The 18691-nt window shown below is 38.2% G+C and overlaps 1 protein-coding gene and 1 long non-coding RNA gene across 3 annotated transcripts; one reads left to right on the forward strand and one right to left on the reverse strand.

The window, feature by feature from the left end:
- Positions 1019–5917, forward strand: LOC109225459. The gene is made up of 2 exons (XM_019390129.1): positions 1019–1955; positions 5427–5917. The coding sequence occupies exon 1, from the start codon at positions 1034–1036 to the stop codon at positions 1940–1942; it is 909 nt and encodes a 302-aa protein (XP_019245674.1). The 5' UTR covers positions 1019–1033; the 3' UTR covers positions 1943–1955; positions 5427–5917.
- LOC109225460 lies at positions 6095–16463 on the reverse strand. Of its 2 annotated transcripts, XR_002067924.1 has the most exons (3): positions 15997–16463; positions 15888–15917; positions 6095–6484 (listed from the first exon to the last, which is right to left on the reverse strand). It is a non-coding gene; the product is annotated as an uncharacterized LOC109225460 (long non-coding RNA). The 2 variants fall into 2 exon arrangements; XR_002067923.1 differs by having other exon boundaries at positions 15888–16463.

Raw genomic sequence — 18691 nt, forward strand, 5'->3', positions numbered from 1 at the left:
CTTAGTTACAAATAATGAATTTTAGATCATAAATTGTAGGAAATCGGTCAGATGAACGACGTCTGACAGCATTAAATAGCACGTTTGTATTCAATGAATGCTAATAAATATGATAACATAAACATGCAATAAATGTAGATAATGACAATAAATGTAATAAGAATCTACCACCCAATTATTATATGATTTGAATGGTTCTTTCTCCTGACAGCAACGTGGAAAGAAGAGAAGTGAAGATGGTTATGGAATCTTTGGATCTTGTGAACAAAGATCAAATAGCGTGTGCTTGAATAAGATAATCAATGAACAAGACAACTTTTGTATATTCTCTCACAATGCATTTTTCTCAGAAAGTAAAGATATCCCCTTTTGTTCTTTCTCTCTTCCTATTTATAAGGGGTATTTCCAAGAAACCCTAAAAAGTACGAAATAAAGAATATCCAAAGGAATATTCCTTATGCCTATTTCTAATCTATCTTGCTGTTATCTCTTTATTCCAGCTATTAGTCCCTGACAATAACCTTTCTGAGCACGACCTCCCACTATTGCGCTGTGGTCATCCTCGTCTTCGATCTCGTTTATGCGTCGTTACCAGGTCACCAAATTCAGACCAATACACTAAACTATATTAAATTTTTGTCTTAGTTCTTATTACGTTTGTGCAAAATCTTTTTAGATTTTATATCAAAATTATCAAGTACTCCCTCCGTTCCAATTTATGTGAACTTGTTTGACTGGGCACGGAGTTTAAGAAAAAATAAAAACTTTTGGAATTTGTGGTCCTAAACAAGTCAAAAAGGGGCACAGAGTATTTGTGTGGTTATAAAAGCTTCTCATTAAGGGTAGAATTGTAACTTTAAGCTAAATTGTTACCAAATTTAGAAAGGATTTATTCTTTTTGGAACGGACCAAAAAAGAAATTAGTTGAGGTAAACTGGAACAGAGGCGGTAACTTTTTTTCAATATACCATTTGATATAATCTTAAGTTTGACTACCTTCTTCTTAATAGTAAATATATAGTTAGATATTGATATGGGTGCTAGAATTGGCGAAAAAGGAAACAAGGTGTCGACCCCATCTACTTTAAGGAATTTCTCTTCTCCGAATGACAGAGAGAGAGAGAGGGGAATGCTTCCATTAAAGCTACTAGTACGTTCATTGGTTTCCGGAGATGCCATTGCCAATCCTACCCGCTTTGCTACTTTACCCTTTCATCAGAATTGTGATCGAACTGACCATGAAAACATAGCCATAACCAACATGTCTAGCACTACAGGCAAGATCCCTTTTATGCTTTTCGTTCCAACAAAGGAATTAGTAAAAGATTCATTTAGACTTGCCACATTAGCTAGAGACATAGGTATGGATCTTTTCCCAAACCCATCTCTTTCTCACATCATCTTCTCATGGCCAGTAGTATCACACTCTACAACTTCATCTTCTTCTTCTTCATCCCTTTTATTATCAAACGACGCCGCTCCACTCCCTTTTCCATCTTTAGCCACTGCTTCTCTCTCCCACTTGCGCCTCTTTGCTAATCTCTCAAAGGGTTTCTTCAAGTTGGTTTTTTTGAAATCTAATCACAACCCATTTGACGAAATCAGTTTTTATTCGAGTAACAATAATTGGGATGTTACGACCCTTTCCTTAATTTCGAGGAAAACTGGGGTTAGGATTGATTCTATGGATGGGTTTACAAAGACTTTGCTTGGAGTTGGTTGGACACTATTTAAGACTAACAAGAGCAGTAAGGATTCAGTTGTGTATCTATATAGGAAGCTGGATTTGAACAGAGTTCATTTTAGATGGTCATGTGAAAAGGAAAATGGGAATTGTAGAGTTAGAGAATTGAGGTTGCCCCAATTGGACTTCAAGAATGCACCTTTGAGGATTTTGCACTACATTCTTCTCATGACTGATGACATCTTCTATCTTGCATAGTAGTTTTTCTCAGGTGAGTCTTTTGGGATATTCTGGAAGTTAATTACTCCTAGTTCTTTTTTCCCGTGTAGGTTTAGCTTATAAACATTAAGTGCTGAAAAGTACTTTTAAGTGTCGAAGCTGATTATATAAATAGGTTGTTATTTGTTCGGATAAAAGTTTTGATGTTGATAATAAACAGTTGATGTGTTTGGTATAAGATGCTCTTTTGTTAGAACAATTAAAATACCATTGCATTGGTTTAACTCTTGGTTGCTCTATCTTGCATTTTATCTGCTGCTTTTTTGAAGACTTAATAGGATCCCGAAGATTATGATTTGCTAATGGTTTCTGCATCTGCAAAATACACGTGTTCATTCTCATTTATTTCTACGGGCATCATTGTTCAGCCCAGAAAATAGATGAAGGTGTAGGAAATGATTGTGACAAATAGATACTAGAAGTTCTTCAATGATAGCATCATTTGTACATGTGCAACCGTAGAGTGTATAAAGGGGCAAGCCCATCTCAGCTAGAATGAAACATTTACCTGATGTATAATGAAATTTCGCATGCTCGCGAGTTACAATAGTATGCAAAGCTTCCTTTATGATTATTTATAAGAGGCCTATGTTGATATCACTATTTCAATTCTGGGCTGCTTATAAGAAGTGTTAACATTTCCATGGAGATACTAAGTTTGTCTAAGATATCTGACTTATTAACTTTGCCATATATGAATCTTGCAATACCAAAAGTTATAAGTTCCCGCAGCAAAAAAAAAAAAAAAAAGGAATGAGTGAAGGCAGGAACCTTAGAGGAGCAAAGAAGGAGATCAGAAAGTGTAGAGGGATTCTAGGTAAGGAAGGTAGAGGGCGACGATGGCCAGGGGTTGGGTAAAGGGACCAGCCTTGAAGAAGGTGAAAGAGAACAAGGGGGGTGGAAGTTGCTGAACGGCATCGGCGAGCTTGGAGAATTCTCTGAGTGAGCAAGAGTAGGCCTAAGTGTAAATTGATGCCTACTTCTTGTTGTCCTCATTTCACAGTGGACATCCTTCAATCAATCAATGCCTTTATTGCATATTAGTTGAGATTGTACAAATTTTCTATACCAATTCTACTTTCTTCAGGTCATTATTGTAATTCCAATACTAAATAATTTGTCTGTTAAGCAAATTAGGGGGTTCTTTAAGGTAGACATTATCTCAATCTCACATGTATCCCTACACAGACGTATAAGTCATACTGAGTCTAATGTAAGCTATATCAACAACAACAACTACTACAACAAAAGCAACAACCACAACAAAGGTGTAGCAACTACTTTAGTTTCACTTAAATGGATCATTTACTTGCATTATTTTCTGTTTTTTTACCTAAGCTTGAAATGATTTCAAGAGATTATACGTATTTTAAGACAACTTTCCTCCAAATGGTTTCAGCCTGTCATTATACCTTCTTATAACCTTCCCTTATAAAATAAAAAATAAAAAATTATACCTTCTTATAACCTTCAATTGCCTTATTGTTGCACTTACATACTAGGATATTTAGAGGTCTATTCAGGAGATGGCCAAGCCCATTTCGGTCGATCTTCTTTGATTTTTGTGCTACATGTGCCGTATACCATATTTTGTCGTTTCTAGTCTTTTCCAATCTGACATGACTGCAGATCCAGCTTAACAATCTACATTTCCATGTCATTCATCATGTGGATATTGACATTGGTGGTTGCATAATCTGTGTAGAACTTTTCTTCACTTTGTTAGTTATAACACTCTTCCTTTTCAGCCATCTTTCTTAATTTTTTTGTGTTACATCTTTATGTATCATATCATTCTCTTAGAAGATTGAGCCTCAATATCTTAATTATCAACATCTAGGTACCACAATCTCATCTATTGTCACTTTACCTTCGTTCTATTCATGTGGGCTAAACTTGTTTTATATATATCTGTCTTCTGCATGTTTGTCTGGAGTATTTCTCCATAATTCCAACTTATGACTGTCTCCCTCGTAGTTTCATCAGTGAACATAATATCATTTTCAAATAGCATGCACCATATAACCTCTTTCTGTATAATATTTGTTAACGCCTATGTAACTGTGGTAAAAACATATGGATCAAGGTAAATTTTTGGTGCAAACATATGGATTTGCTCAGTCTCTAGATGGCAGGACATCTCTCGGTTGCATTGCAAATGTGACTTGATGATTGCGTTATGTTTGTTCATAGATCTTTTACGAAGGAACAGCGGGACTTGAACCCACTGATATGGTAGGATCTGTTCTTAGTATAATCATTCATCTCTCGCGAGATTCATAACTGCTTCTATATTAGAGCTTCAAGTTTTCGTTTCAAAATTCACATGGTCTCACAATTGTCTAGTGGAAATTAAACTTGGTGATATTTTTTAATTGATGAAGAAAACCGAGTAGCTCTACCTAAACAAAATAGAAGTTGCTTATTGCTGAATGGTGAATTTTTCTGTTAATGAATCTATTGCTGGATTCTGGATACAATTTGGCCATGAGTTTTGCCAAAATAAATTTGGGATTTATTTTCAAAACTCATGTTTGGCCATAAATTTGCCCACATTTTGGCAAAATCCCAAACCCCAAATCCCAAAATCACCCCAATTGCTGATTTTGGGCCAAAATCCCAAAACTTGGGAATTATATACATGTTTTTCCAAAATAAAGTTGGGAAATATGTTTTGAAAACGTATGTCCAAACACATTTTCATCTTCAAACCAAACTTCACCCAAATCAGATTTGTCAAAACAAATTTGGGATCTATGGCCAAACGCTAGCTTAGTTCAATGGTTTGATTTTCAGCATTATCTAGTGGAACTTGTAACTTTTTAGTTCTTGATGTTATCTTCTAATTGTTAATTATCGACTGGTGATTCCATTGTTCTGATGGGATAGAAATACTTTAACTCTTTGAGTGTTTTGTCTTTTAAGTCTTTTAATTCCAGTGTTCCCTTTTTTTTTTTTATTTGAAGAAGAAGAGAACTAAGGTAATGAAAAGTCATCTTTTTGGTTTTCTTTTTGGGAGGATAGGGGTAGGGATGCGAGGGAGGTGGAATCCCACCTTCTCCTGTGTTGAAAGACATCAGCAATCTTTTCTGCCGACGTTTCCTCTCCTGTTGTTTTTCCGGACGTCTTTTTTGTACAGAAGTCACGAAGAAGATAGCTTACTGAAAGTCCCTTGGGAGCTTTCACACTATATTTGTATTGGCTGAAATTCATTCATTAGGTTGAAGATAATTGCCAGCATAAGGGACTTGAAACTTGCAAAAATCCTCATTGTGCCAGTGTTTGACAAGCAAAGAAAATACAGAATTTTTTTGGGTGTTCATTACGTCCTTGCCCGTTGTTAAAGAAAAAAAAAGAGAGCCTCTTAGTATGCCAACTATCAGTCATTTAGTTTGATGGATTTTGAATTTTGTCAGTAACATTGCAAATCTAATTTATTTTTCTGTTGATCAAACTTGTCTAGGTGGACTAAGAGAATAGTGGAGCTAACAAGAGATGCAACTGTAACCCCAGTTCTAGCGGCAGGTTCCTGTTTACTGTGAAGCCCCGTAAATATGAAACTGTTGAGCATAGTGCCCCATATACGAATACATACCAAGAGAGTGCACTACCATCCACTCTTGTGTATGTTCCACTCAAGGAGGTTACTAGCTTGTGATTGGCGATGTTCTGAGGAAAAGGAAAGGGGAATACTGTCAAGCTCAACTGCATCAACCTTATATATATATGAAGCTAGCTAGACATCATACTTGGAGAAGCCATCCCAACTCTCTCGGCAAAAGCAGAATGGGATGAATCTGAGACCTAATAAAGCTTATGGTTGTCTAAAGCTCTGTAAGAAACGTGAACTAAATTTCAAATCTAATTATATATCTTAGCAAATGTCATGTACTATTATGAATTCACTAACAGAGACTATCACAACTGCATACACTGAACATAGTTAACACTTCAGTTTCATGTCAACTGAGCTACAACTGAGGGCAGCTTTAATGATATGTCCGAGAATTAGTTTTTTCTACTTTTAACTAAACTGCAAAACTATTGGAGCCCCTCAGAAGAAGCCTTTAATTAGAAACCAGATCACAGTTGGTGTTATGCTATTTGGCGCGTTACCGTAAACAGTTGGTGTTTGATAAAAGTTGCAGTGCATTGACAGTATAAAACAAGTCAAAATCAAATGTACATATATAAATCATCACAACAAAGGGTAGAGTATAAATTGAAAACATATATATATACACACACACATACACACACTTGATCTCACCAGCTTGATATTGATATGTGGTTTTCTGTTTCATTTTTATTGTTCATTTGGACTACAAGGATCCAATCTTGATTTGGAGTTCAAATGCGCACTTTTTCCCTTTTAATATACAAGTATAGTCTGCTTAACCCGTTCTCTTATAGGACATTTTAAAAGATAAGAAGTTTTTTCTCTTTTAAGAAACTGCAATACTGGACAGACCTCTGATGTCAACGTCTCAAAGTACAGTGTAGAAGCATATGTCACATTGGCTTCAAAACAGTACACAAAGAGCAGTTAGACCAATATCGCAGTATAAAAAAAGAAGTAGATTTATAAAGAATACATGACAATACTCTTCCAAAAGATCTCCAGAAGAGGAAGATCAATATAACTAGATGGGTGGGTAGTAAGGCACTGGAAGTTAATGGGTCTAAAATGTGGTATTCATGAGGTGCTACGGGCAAAATCGGTGTAGGTATTTTAGTTGATAGGGATCTCAAAGAGCTAGTGGTAGATGTTAGGAGGGTGAACGATAGGCTGATGACTATTAAGCTAGTGGTTTGGTGGGTTCACTTTAAACGTGATTAGTGCTAGGGGTGATTTTGGATAAGGTGGTGTGAAGTGTTTCGCTTATTGAGAAGTTATTCATAGGAGGTGATTTTAATGGTCATATTGGGGAGATTGCTAGGGGTTATGATGATGTGTATGACGGATTCGGTTTCGGGGGTAGGAACGAGGAAGGAACTTTGTTGTTGGAGTTCGCTAAAGCTTTTGGTTTAGTGATAGCTAACACGTGTTTTCAAAAGAGGGAGGCCCACTTGGTCACTTTCCGGAGTATGGTGGTCAAGACTCAGATTGATTACCTTCTCTGCAGAAAGTGTGATAGAGGCATATACACTGATTGCAAGGTTATTCCGAGTGAGTATCTATCAACACAATATAGGCTCTTAGTAATGGACTTGGGTATTAAGAGTGAGAAAGAAGAGAGCAGTATACTGTCAACCTAATATCAAGTGGGGAGCCTTGACTAAGGACAAAGCTCATGAGTTGGGGGAGAAACCGGTGGTTATGGGGACCTGGAGGAGTAGTTGGAACGCGAGTAGCATGTGGACACATGACAACAAACTGCATTAGGAAAGTTGTTAGAGAGGTGTTAGGGATCACGGATGGATACTCGGGTGGCCACAAAGAGGACTGATGGTGGAATAAAGAGGTTCAAGGAAAAGTGAAAGCCAAGAAAGCAACAAATTTAAAGCTAGTGGAGAGCGCAGTCGAGGGGGAGAAGAGGACAAATTAGGTGTTTTTATAAGAAGGCTAAGAAAGAGGTAAAGTTAGCGGTCACTACGGCTAAGAGTGCGACATTTGGACGATTATATGAGGAACTTGGAGGCAAAGGAGATTGTACATGTTAGCCAAGGTTAGAGAGAGTAAGGCTCGGCGCCTGGACCAAGTAAGGTGCATCAAAGATAAGGAAGGCAAGGTAGTGGTGGAAGAGGCATGTATTAGTCGTAGGTGGCATACATACTTTCATTAACTCTTGAACGAGGATGGGGATAGGAACATCGTACTTGGTGAGTTGGAGAACTCAGAGAGCCAGCAAGATTTTGGGTTTTGTAGGCGTATTAAGGTTAAGAAGGTTGAGGGGGTGATGCGGAAGATGAGCATAAGCGACTGGTCAGACGAGATTCCAGTGAAATTTTGGAAGGACGCGGGCCGGACAGGCTTAGAGTGGCTTACTGGATAGTTTAATGTCATTTTAGGACAAAGAAGATGCGCGATGAATGAGGGTAGAGTTTGATGGTTCCGTTGTATAGGAATAAAGGTGATGTCTATAAAGGATGTCAAGCTGCTGAGTCACACTATGAAAGTTTAGAAGAGGGTGGTGGGGAGGAGCCTGAGAAGAAGTGTGTCTATTTCTAAGAACCAATTAGGATTCACGTTGTGGCGTCGACTACAGAAGCCATTCATCTTGTGAGGAGATTGGTGGAGCAGTGTAGGGAGAGGAAGAAGGACTTGCATATGGTGTTCATTGCCCTAGAAAATGCCTATGATAAAGTCCCGAGGGAGGTTATATGGAGGTGTTTGAAGGTTAGCGGCATTCTAGTAGAGTACACTAGGGTAATTAGGAATATGTACGATGGTGCTAAAACTCGGGTGAGGATTGTGGAAGGAGACTCAAAATATTTTCCAGTGATGATGGGTTTACATCAGAGATTAGCTCTTAGCCCATTTTTATTTGCCTGGCAATGGATGTACTAACGCGACACATACAAGAGGAGGTGCCGTAGTGTATGTTATTTGCAGATCACATAATGCTGACTGGTGAGACGCATTGCGGGATTAACGCTAGGCTAGAGGTTTGGAGACAGACCCTAGACTCTAAAGGTTTCAGTTGAGTAAGACATAAGCAGAATACTTGGAATGCAAGTTCAGTGATGGGACATATGAAGTAGAAGTGGACGTGAAGCTTGATACACAAGTCATCTCCAAAAGAGATAGTTTCAAATATCTTAGGTCTGTTATCCAAGGAAACTAGGAGATTGACAAAGATGCTACACATCGTATTGGAGTGGGGCAGATGAAATGGAAGCTCACATATGGTATTTTGTTTGGTAAGAATGTGCTACCAAGACTTAAGGGCAAGTTCTACAGAGTGGTAGTTGGACCGACTATGTAGTATGGTGCTGAATGTTTGCCAATCAAGAAATCCCATGTCCAGAAGATGAAAGTAGCAGAAATAAGGATGTTGAGATGGATATATGGGCATACCAGAAAAATAAGATTAGGAATGACGTTATTAGGGATTAAGTGTGAGTGGCCCTTGTGGAAGACAAATTGCGGGAATCGAGGTTGAGATGGTTTGGGCACATGATAAGGAGAGACATAGATGCCCCAATTAGGAGGTGTAAGAGGTTGACCATAGTGGATTTGAAAGGATAGAGGTAGGCCAAAGAAATATCAGGGAGAGGTAATTAGGCAGGTCATGATATTGTTTTAGCTTACCGAGGACATGCCTCGATAGGAAAGTATGGAGGTCGAGAGTTAGGGTTGAAGGTTGATAGGTAGTCAAGAGTTTCTCCTAGTCTTATCAGTAGTACTAGTAATATTTTTATTGTTTCTTGTTCATAGATCTTTGCTATTACACGTTGTGTCATTCTCACCAGTAGTTTAGTACTATTCTTGTATTTATTATTTCTAGACCTTTGTTATTACACGTCGTACCTTTGTTATTTCTTATTATTGTTGTTATTGTTGATTGCTTCCTTTTTACTGTTCCTTGAGCCGAGAGTCTATCGAAAACCTCTCCACCTTTACAAGGTAGGGGTAAGGTCTGCGTACACATTTTCCTCCTAGAGCTCACTTGTTGGATTATACTGGGTTTATCATTGTTGTAGTACTCTTCGAAATGAAAGGAGTTTACTTTGCGGAATATCATTATCGCAACACCTTTTTTCCACTATATCTAAAACTTCGACGGATATCTATTGCATGGGATAAAATTAGTTAGTGACACTTGGCATATGACGAGATGACATGTGGAATTGAAGGCAGGTAAGATGTGAGTCAGCAAGTAGTTGGCACCGAATACAAGCGTGTGATCAGTGCTGTGTAAATCTCGAAAGCATGGGAACCGATAAGAAAGAGTTGAAGATAAGACATCAAACAACATTCAATGAGCAGCCGCTACAAAGAATCTCTGTAATTATAGCCAACTGTTATGCAACCATTAATAGTAGTTTTATTCTAATTAAAGAGGAGCTTGATTTGGAATCTTGTCTCCCTTAATAGAGCTATAAATATGCGAATTAGTATCCCTTGTAGGACACGAAAAATTATCTGTACTCAAAGGCCATAATTTGCTCTCATACTATAAAATTTCTTGCTTGTTTTTGTTCTTAATATTATTCATATTACTACTCCTGGAGAAGCTCAATATACGATTTCTTTAAGTTCTTTTTACGTTCTTGATTTCATTCTTGTTTATTTCATATTTTGAATTGAGTTAATTCACATGTCTATGAATCACGTTACAAATTCAAATGTACATTTTACGGGTAAACAGTTTGGCGCCCACCCTTAGGCATAGACAATTGTGTAATTGCTTTGATCCATTAATCTGTTAATAACAAATTTTGATTCCTTTCTTAGCAAAAGAAAATAATCAGATATGGCAGCTAATGATGTAAATAATTCCTATAATGTTGGAGCACACAACGAATATGAGGATGTGTTCCAACGTGATGATTCAACTAGCGAGACCAGCAATGAAGAAGATAAAACAACTCCAATTCGCGAAGGGAAAAATTCTCGGCGTGTGAGGAGTCTAACTCCTGATGATACGGATGACGAACACGTTGTTGAAATAGTCAAAATCTTGAGAGAGTAATAAAGGGCAATTATGGATCATCTCTCAAGACAAAACCAGGTGGACAGAATTGAAGAATGCGCTATTACTTGCTTCCAATAATTCTAATGGAGGAGCTCAGATTCCTCCCAACGTCCCTGCAAATCAAACAGTTCAAAGAATCGGTAATGACGCTCCAAGGGAGGAGTTCAATTTTAACGAGGCAGGAGGTACCAGTAGTGGATCTGGGAACAACAACAACGCAAATGACCCTTTCAAAATTGAGCTCATGAGATTCATGGGGGAAATGAATGAAGAAATGGACCAAAATGCTAAAGAATTCCATGCTTGGATGGATTAGATCCCGGGAGCGCCACCTGTGCTAAAAGGACCGGATTCTAAAAAGTATACGCAATTTCCTTTTAAACCAAGTGCGGCCCCAGAGTTGATTCTAAAAAGGTTTAAGATGCCGGATATTTCGAAGTATGATGGGACTTCGGATCCCCTAGAGCATATCATGACTTAAACTACTGTTGTGAAAGGAAATGACTTGGCCCAACACGAGAGTGTATCTGTCTTGTTGAAGAAATTATGTGAAACCCCGACGAAGGGTGCTTTAACTTGGTATTCTTTTTTACCTGAGCATTCCATTGATTCTTTTGAAATGCTTGCAGTTTCCTTTATTAAGGCTCGTGCTGGAGCAAGAAAGGTCCAAGCAAGGAAGACAGATATATTCAGAATAGCCCAAGGAAAATCCGAACTATTGCGAGAATTCATAATCTGGTTTCAGAAGGAAAGAATGTTATTACCGGCAGTACCGGATGAGCGGGCAGCTAAAGCATTTACAAAGGGTCTCAACCCACTGAGCTCCCATGCCCCTAGGAAACTGAAGAAAAGCTTGTTAGAATTTCAGGCAACCACATGGGCAGATGTCCACGATCGCTATGAGTCAAAGATTAGAATGGAAGATGATAAACTGGGTTACTAGATGTCTTCCAAATGATGCAATCGATATTGGAATCAGGAAATGTTTAAAGCTGATGTTGATGCAGATCAGAGATCTTCCAGAGGTCGTTTTTGGCCTTTACAAAAGGGCTGTTAATGGATCGTGGTCGGAGTAGCAGACAGGAGAAAGAAACAGCGGGGTCTTGGGATTCAACGTATCCTCGATTATCTAATTACAATTTAACATCATCTTGGTAGAACTTTATGAGGAACATAAAGGAGGCTTGGTTCCCTAAACCAATTCGATCATATCCTAACCAAAGGGATCCTAATCTATGGTGTGAGTTCCACAGAACACATGGTGACAAGACTGGGGACTGTCGGCACCTTCGTGAAGAGGTGGCAACATTGTTGAAGAATGGTCACCTCAGAGAATTTTTAAGTGATCGGGCCAAGAATAACTATGGGAAAAATCGAGATGTTACATAACCATCAAAACCGGCTACGGGGTAACCTCGCATGACGATAAACATGATCTTTGGAGGAGACAAAGTAAACGGGGTGACATTTTCGACAGCAAAGAAGATGAAGATATCGGTACTTATGGAAAGAGGATCCGAGTAGATGCGGAGGATGACATCACCTTTACAGAAGAGGATGCTGACGGATTTTTTCGACTGCACAACGATACTTTGGTAATTTCTCTTAATGTTTTAGATTTCAAAATTAAGTGTATGTTGATTAATCCAAGAAGTTTAGCCAATATCATACAATGGAGAATTTGGAGCAAGCAAAGTTAATTGGAAACATAGTTTCAGTAACAAAACTTCTTGCCAGGTTCAACCTAACAAGTGTAACGACCCGGGGAGAGATCTAACTTCCAACACATGCCAAAGGCGTAATAAAGACCACTCTATTCGAAGTGGTAGATGGCGATATGGGATATAGTGTAATCCTTGGAAGGCCATGGATACATAAAATGAAGGTTGTGCCTTCAACTTATCATCAATTGCTGAAACTTCCCACACCGGAGGGAGTCAAGCAGATCAGAGCAGATCGACCAGCTGCAAAAGAGATGAACGCAGTTACCTTGTCCAATAGCAAGGGAAAAGAAACAAGCAAATAGCAATTACAGGAGCCGCTTCCCTCTTCCACCTTGATTGAAGATAATGGAGAAGATGAGTTATCGGATTTTTATCAGGTACCGAGGTCTTTTCAGGTACCGGAGGAAATGAATGCGACCAAATCAATCGCAGAAGAGCCCGAGCAAGTGGCTTTGTTCACGAAGTTCTTAGAAAGGAAATTCCATTTGGGAACAGGGTTGAGTCCCGTACTCAAGTTAAAAATTATTGATATTTTAAAAGCTAACGTCGATTGTTTTGCATGGTCGCATTCAGAAATGACAAGTATTCCACTAGAGGTGGTTGTCCACAAACTGAGTTTGAATCCTAACTTCCCTCTGGTAAGGTAGAAGAAACGACCGATAGTAGAGGTCAGAAATAGGCTTGTCAAAGAAGAGTCTCTTAATGCCGGTGATTATTTGTCTCATCTACAAGAGACCTTTGAAAATACAACGTGAAGCTCAATCCTAAAAATGCACTTTCGGAGTTGGTTCCGAAAATTTTTTGGGGTTTTTGGTCTCTCAAAGAGGAATTGCAGTAAACCCCGATAAGATCAAAGCCGTTGAGGATATCCTGGACTAATTAACAAGTGCGAACGAGGTACAGAGGTTGACCGGTAGGATGGTGGCCTTAAGCAGGTTTGTCTCGAGGTCTTCAGAGAAATGACATCACTTCTTTTCACCGTGGAAAAAGAAGAATGATTTCGTGTGGACTCCGGAATGCCATCAAGCGTTAAAAGACCTAAAAAGGTACCTGTCTAGTCCTCATTTGCTTGCAAAATCGAAGGAAGGAGAGCAACTATTAGTCTATCTGGCAGTTTCGAAAGTAGCGGTAAGCTTTGTTCTGGTCCGAGGATGAAGGTTCGCAATTTCCTGTTTATTATGTTAGTAAAGTTTTATCAAGAGTGGAGACACGTTATCCGTACCTTTAAAAATTGGCCCTAGCTCTCGCAGTCACCTCTCAAAAGCTTAGGACTTATTTTCAATGTCATCTTATAGCCGTTGTGACAACCTTTCCCTTGAGGTATGTCCTTCCTCAATTATCGTTCGGCTAAATGGGCAGTCAAAGTTAGTGAATTCGACATTGAATACAAGCCTAGGTCTGCGATCAAATCACAAGTTTTGGCCGACTTCGTGGCTGATTTTAGTCCCGGATTAATGCCTTTAGCTGCTAAAGAAGCAATGTTGGTATCGGAGACGGTATCAGGTATTTGAACCTTGTTTACAGATGGAGCTTCCAACGTAAAAGGGTCCGATCTCGGGATAGTTTTAATAACTCCTTCGGGAGAAATCTGGAGACAGGCCATTAGAAATGTGCTATTAACTAACAATAAAGCCGAGTATGAGGCTTTGGTTGTAGGACTTGAATTAGCTCGGGGACTAGGCTCTGAGGTGACGAGATAAAGTGCGACTCCAAGCTGGTAGTGAACCAGGTGTATGGAATTTTCGAGACAAAGGAGGAACGCATGCAATAATACTTGAGTATGGTTCAAGTCTTGCTTTCCTAGTTCAAGGAATTGTCGATTATACACACTCAAGGGAAGAGAACGTGGAGGCAGATACATTGGCCAATTTTGGGTCATCCATAGAAATGAAAGGAACTTGTCACACCCCTTTTTTTCAACCTCACTAACCCTCTTTAAAATAAATAAAGTGATTTTGAAGTTCAAAAAGGGTTTCAATTATGAAAAGTGACAAAAAAAAATTGTGTTTCAAAGGATTTTTTTTTCCAGAGTCGCCACCTGATATTTGGTTTCGGTGTGTCAGGTCACCGTTTAAAAATGATTTTTCCTTTTAAAATACTTTGGACTCCAAAACTAAGTCGGCACCAGAGTTCTAGGTAAGGGGGTTCATTTGACTCGGGGAGAAGGTGTTAGGCATTCCCCGAGTCCCGTGAAAGTCACGGTTGCGTACTCGATCTAGTTGGCTTCTAATTGAGGCAAAAATAAACACTGAAAAGAAAAATAAACACACAAGAGGCTCGAGGTTGTCCCTGGATAATAAAAGAAAAATGAAAAATGAAAATGAAAATAAAAATACTACAAGTTCTACTTTCAGCCTCCAAATACAAATACTTCGGGGCATACCTCGGATAGAAATATATACAAATCTTGCAGGGCATATCCCGGATAAATTCAACTAAGGAGGCGACCTATCACCTTTTATAAAAGAAAAGAAAAGGAAAATTCTAAAGTTTGCCTACCCGAGTGTGATCGGCCTAAGCATGCTCCTAGCGATTATTACAATAAAACAGTGACTATGTAATTCTCAAATTTTTAATTCTGTTTTCTTTAAAATCCCAACTCCACGACACATTTTAATTGCCATCCAAATCAAATATCCACACAAACAAGGGAGAAATAAATTTCCAGATCACACAGGGAAAGAAGAATGTGAAGCAGCAAAGAAAACGTTTGGTTGATCAAAACATGATAAGAGCCGCCTAAGGTCCCATTAAACCCATGCCGATCTAAGAAAGGCAAGCAACTGGCCGAATCCTAAGCTATTGTTCACATGGAAATATGTTGATTGTCTAGTGCCTTTAACAAAACATAACAAACTTGTAAATTGACCAAAGTGAACAACTAACTTGCCAACGGAATGAAAGTGAAACAAACACTATTTAAAACTAATGAAACTTTAACCGATGCATCAGGGGTGCTAACTCAAAAACATGGAATGGAAGTTTATTTTTAGATGAAGCTAAATGCTAGTCAACATGCATATCAACAGAATCATTTTGAATGTCCAGACAGAAGCAGTATATAAGAAGAAAATACATTAGTTTTCAAACCCTTCTAAGAAGTATGACTCAAAATAGTTGTCAGAGTAATAACCTTGCATCGTGAGCAAAATAGTTTTCTAGTAGGTGCTTGAGGTGCGAGGTCTTAAGTGAAATTCACGTTGAAACAAAAGAAAACCAACAAGAAAAGACTAAACATTTTGCCAAGTCAACATATCAAATACTAGATTTTAATTAGACGGTTTCAAAAGAAAAAAGAAAAGAAAATAATCTCAACGTGATTCATTCGCAATAATACTCCAACAGATTTACCATAATACTTTAAGCACTTAAGAGATCTACAAACGAAGATGTAAAGGAAAACTACTCAAAATGGTTCTCATAAACCTCGGGTAGACTGATTTCTATTAACACTCAATTGAAAGCTAAATAAACTATCAATTCCCCAATCCCCTTTAACTATGGCTCAAATCATATTTGGATCCAACCAAAACAAAAGTAAGAAGAGAAGGAACGGACCTGAAATTTGCCTTTGATTAACGAAAATTCCTGCAATTACAAAGAAGTTAATAAACCGCAACTAGAATCGAACTCGAAGTAGGAATGAAAATCGATTGAAACCACGAACCGAACCCCGAGCCCGACAGCTTGAAACTCTAACTCGGACACCTCAAGCAATCTCCATATTGGTAATCAAAACCAACGAACATGCTCAATTTCCTTGTGTATTTCAACTTTGAAATATAAAATGAAACCGAACCAACTGATTTTTTTATTTTTGAATTTTCTTATTTTGAAGTAAAATTAAGAACAAGAAAGAACTGCATTTTTTTAATCTTTTTTCTGGAATCTCAAACGAAAAAAATTAAGAAAGCAAAAATCCAAAACCTCCAAAACCAAACCCTAATTTTTCCTTCCCCTCCTCTGTCTATCCGAAAAATCCTCTATATGTAGGGATTCTCGAAACTTCTTCTTACTTACTAATTTTCTCCAAAAATCCGAGAAACCCAAAGAATTTGAATTTTATCCCTTTTGATGGCAATAAAGGACAGATGGAGGGAGTAGATCGAGTGTAACTCGATCCTACGCCTCCCATTTTTCCGTTCTTGCCTAAAAAAAGATAAACTCGAAAAAGAAGATGAAGAGAAAACGCGTTAAAATCGGATACTAATGATCGGGGGACCATGAGGGGACCATGTGACGTGGACACCGGGAAATTGACTTTTCCGGCGGGTTTTGGGCGGCGGCCAAGCGGCGGTTTGGTTTAGGGGTGTTAGGGTTAGGGTTTAGAGTTTAATGGGTTTTTATATGGGGGATGGGGAGGATTGACGGCTGTTAGATCTTAAAGGAATGGAAGGTTGATATTAAATAAAGGGAAATGGGGCGGGTTTGATGGGTATTGGGGCGGGTCGGTCCGGTTTGGGGTCATAAAAGTGGCCTTTTAATTCAACAAGGCTAAAAATATTAATTTCTTTTTCTATAATAATATGCTCTGAAATTGTGAAACTATTCCTAAAACAAACTGTATTATGACATGAAGCTATTTTTGGTATTTTCAAGATTATATAAAAAAATGAATGTATAGAACAATAAGTTAACATCATAGTTTAAAAAAGGTGAAAATATATACTGTAAAATACTAATGGCCTTAATTCAAAGATAAAAAAAATAGATAATGAAACTATTTTTGTATTTTTCAAATTTATAATCTAAAATTAAAAGTAAGAGCTATAATCTCATTAGAATAATTCGAATAAATACTTTCAAAAATACTAGGAATATTACACTAATTTTAAAAATGCGCGAGTCAAAATTACATGCTTACATAACTAATTGCAGTGCGGTTGTTCAATTGCAGTATTCAGTTTTGGATGTGGATGAATATTGTGAAGTTAACTCAAAATGAGTTTATAGAGTATTTACGTGATGGAAAATTGCCTGAAGATCCAAAAATATCCCAGGCACTACGAACTAAAGCAGCTCGTTATTGTCTTGTTGACAGTTAACCATACAGAAGATCATTTCAAGGTCCATTGGCTCGGTGTTTAGGAACATTAGAGGCTGATTACGTGATGAGGGAAGTTCACGAAGGAGTATGCGGGAACCACTCCGGTGCAGACTTGTTGGTTCTCAAACTAATATGGGATGGCTACTATTGGCCCCTGATGGAGCAAGACTCAAAGTCATTCGTACAAAAGTGTGATAAATTCCAACCTCATGCATAGTTAGTGAATCAACCAGCGGAACTTTTGCATTCGGTGATATCACTATGGCCATTTATGAAATGAGAAATAGACATAGTTGGTCCCTTACCATAAGGACCCGGGATTTCTTTTGGTTTTAACTAACTATTTCACTAAATGGGTTGAATCAGGTGCCAACAAAAAGTTTGGAGAACGAGAAGTGATGGATTTCATATGGAATCACATCATATGTCGGTTAGGATTGCCAAAAGAAATTGCTTGTGTCTGGGCCGCAATTTATAAGTTCCAAGGTTACAAAGTTCTGGAGGGACTAAATATCAAACAGATTACGTCTTTCACCGTACCATCCAAGTGCTAATGAAAAATCAGAGTCTACCAACAAGATAATAATTCAAAACCTGAAAAAGAAGTTAGAAGATGCTAAAGGGAATTGGCCAGATGATCTATCGGGTGTATTGTGGGCATATCGAACAACGATGAAATCGAGCACGGGTGAAACACCATTTTCAATTGTGTACAGTGCGGAAGCTCTGATCCCGATGGATATTGGGAAAAGACCATAAGGTATTCCCTAGCAAACAAAGAGGCAAATAATGAAGCACTGCTGATTAAATTAGATTTGCTTAAAGAACATCAAAATCTAGTGTATGTGAGGATGGTGGCACAAAAGCAAAGAATGAAAAGATATTACAACCGCAAAGCAAATCTTCGATATTTCAAAGTCGGAGATTTATTTTTGAGAAAGGTAACTCAAAGTACTCGAGAGGTTAGCGCTGGGAAGCTGGCACCAACGTGGAAAGGACCTTATCGAATTTTTGCTATAATCGGTAAAGGTTCGTATCGATTGAAAAATCCAGATAGAGTTAAATTGCCAAGCAATTGGAACGTGACTCACCTCAAAAGGTATTATTGTTGAAGATCCTTGCTGATTTTGAAAGTATGTGTTGCATTCTTTTTTCCTTCGTCCAGTTTTTGTCCTAATTGAGTTTTTCTGTCAAGGTTTTTAACGAGGCAGTAATGTAAAACATACTACGAAGTAAGGGTCATCAGAGATAACAAAATCCCCAATGTTCGAATTATCATACTTAGCATCTGAATACGGGGGGGTGGGCGGGGAGG

This window comes from Nicotiana attenuata, chromosome 5 (assembly GCF_001879085.1).
Source record: "Nicotiana attenuata strain UT chromosome 5, NIATTr2, whole genome shotgun sequence".
NCBI lineage: Eukaryota > Viridiplantae > Streptophyta > Magnoliopsida > Solanales > Solanaceae > Nicotiana > Nicotiana attenuata.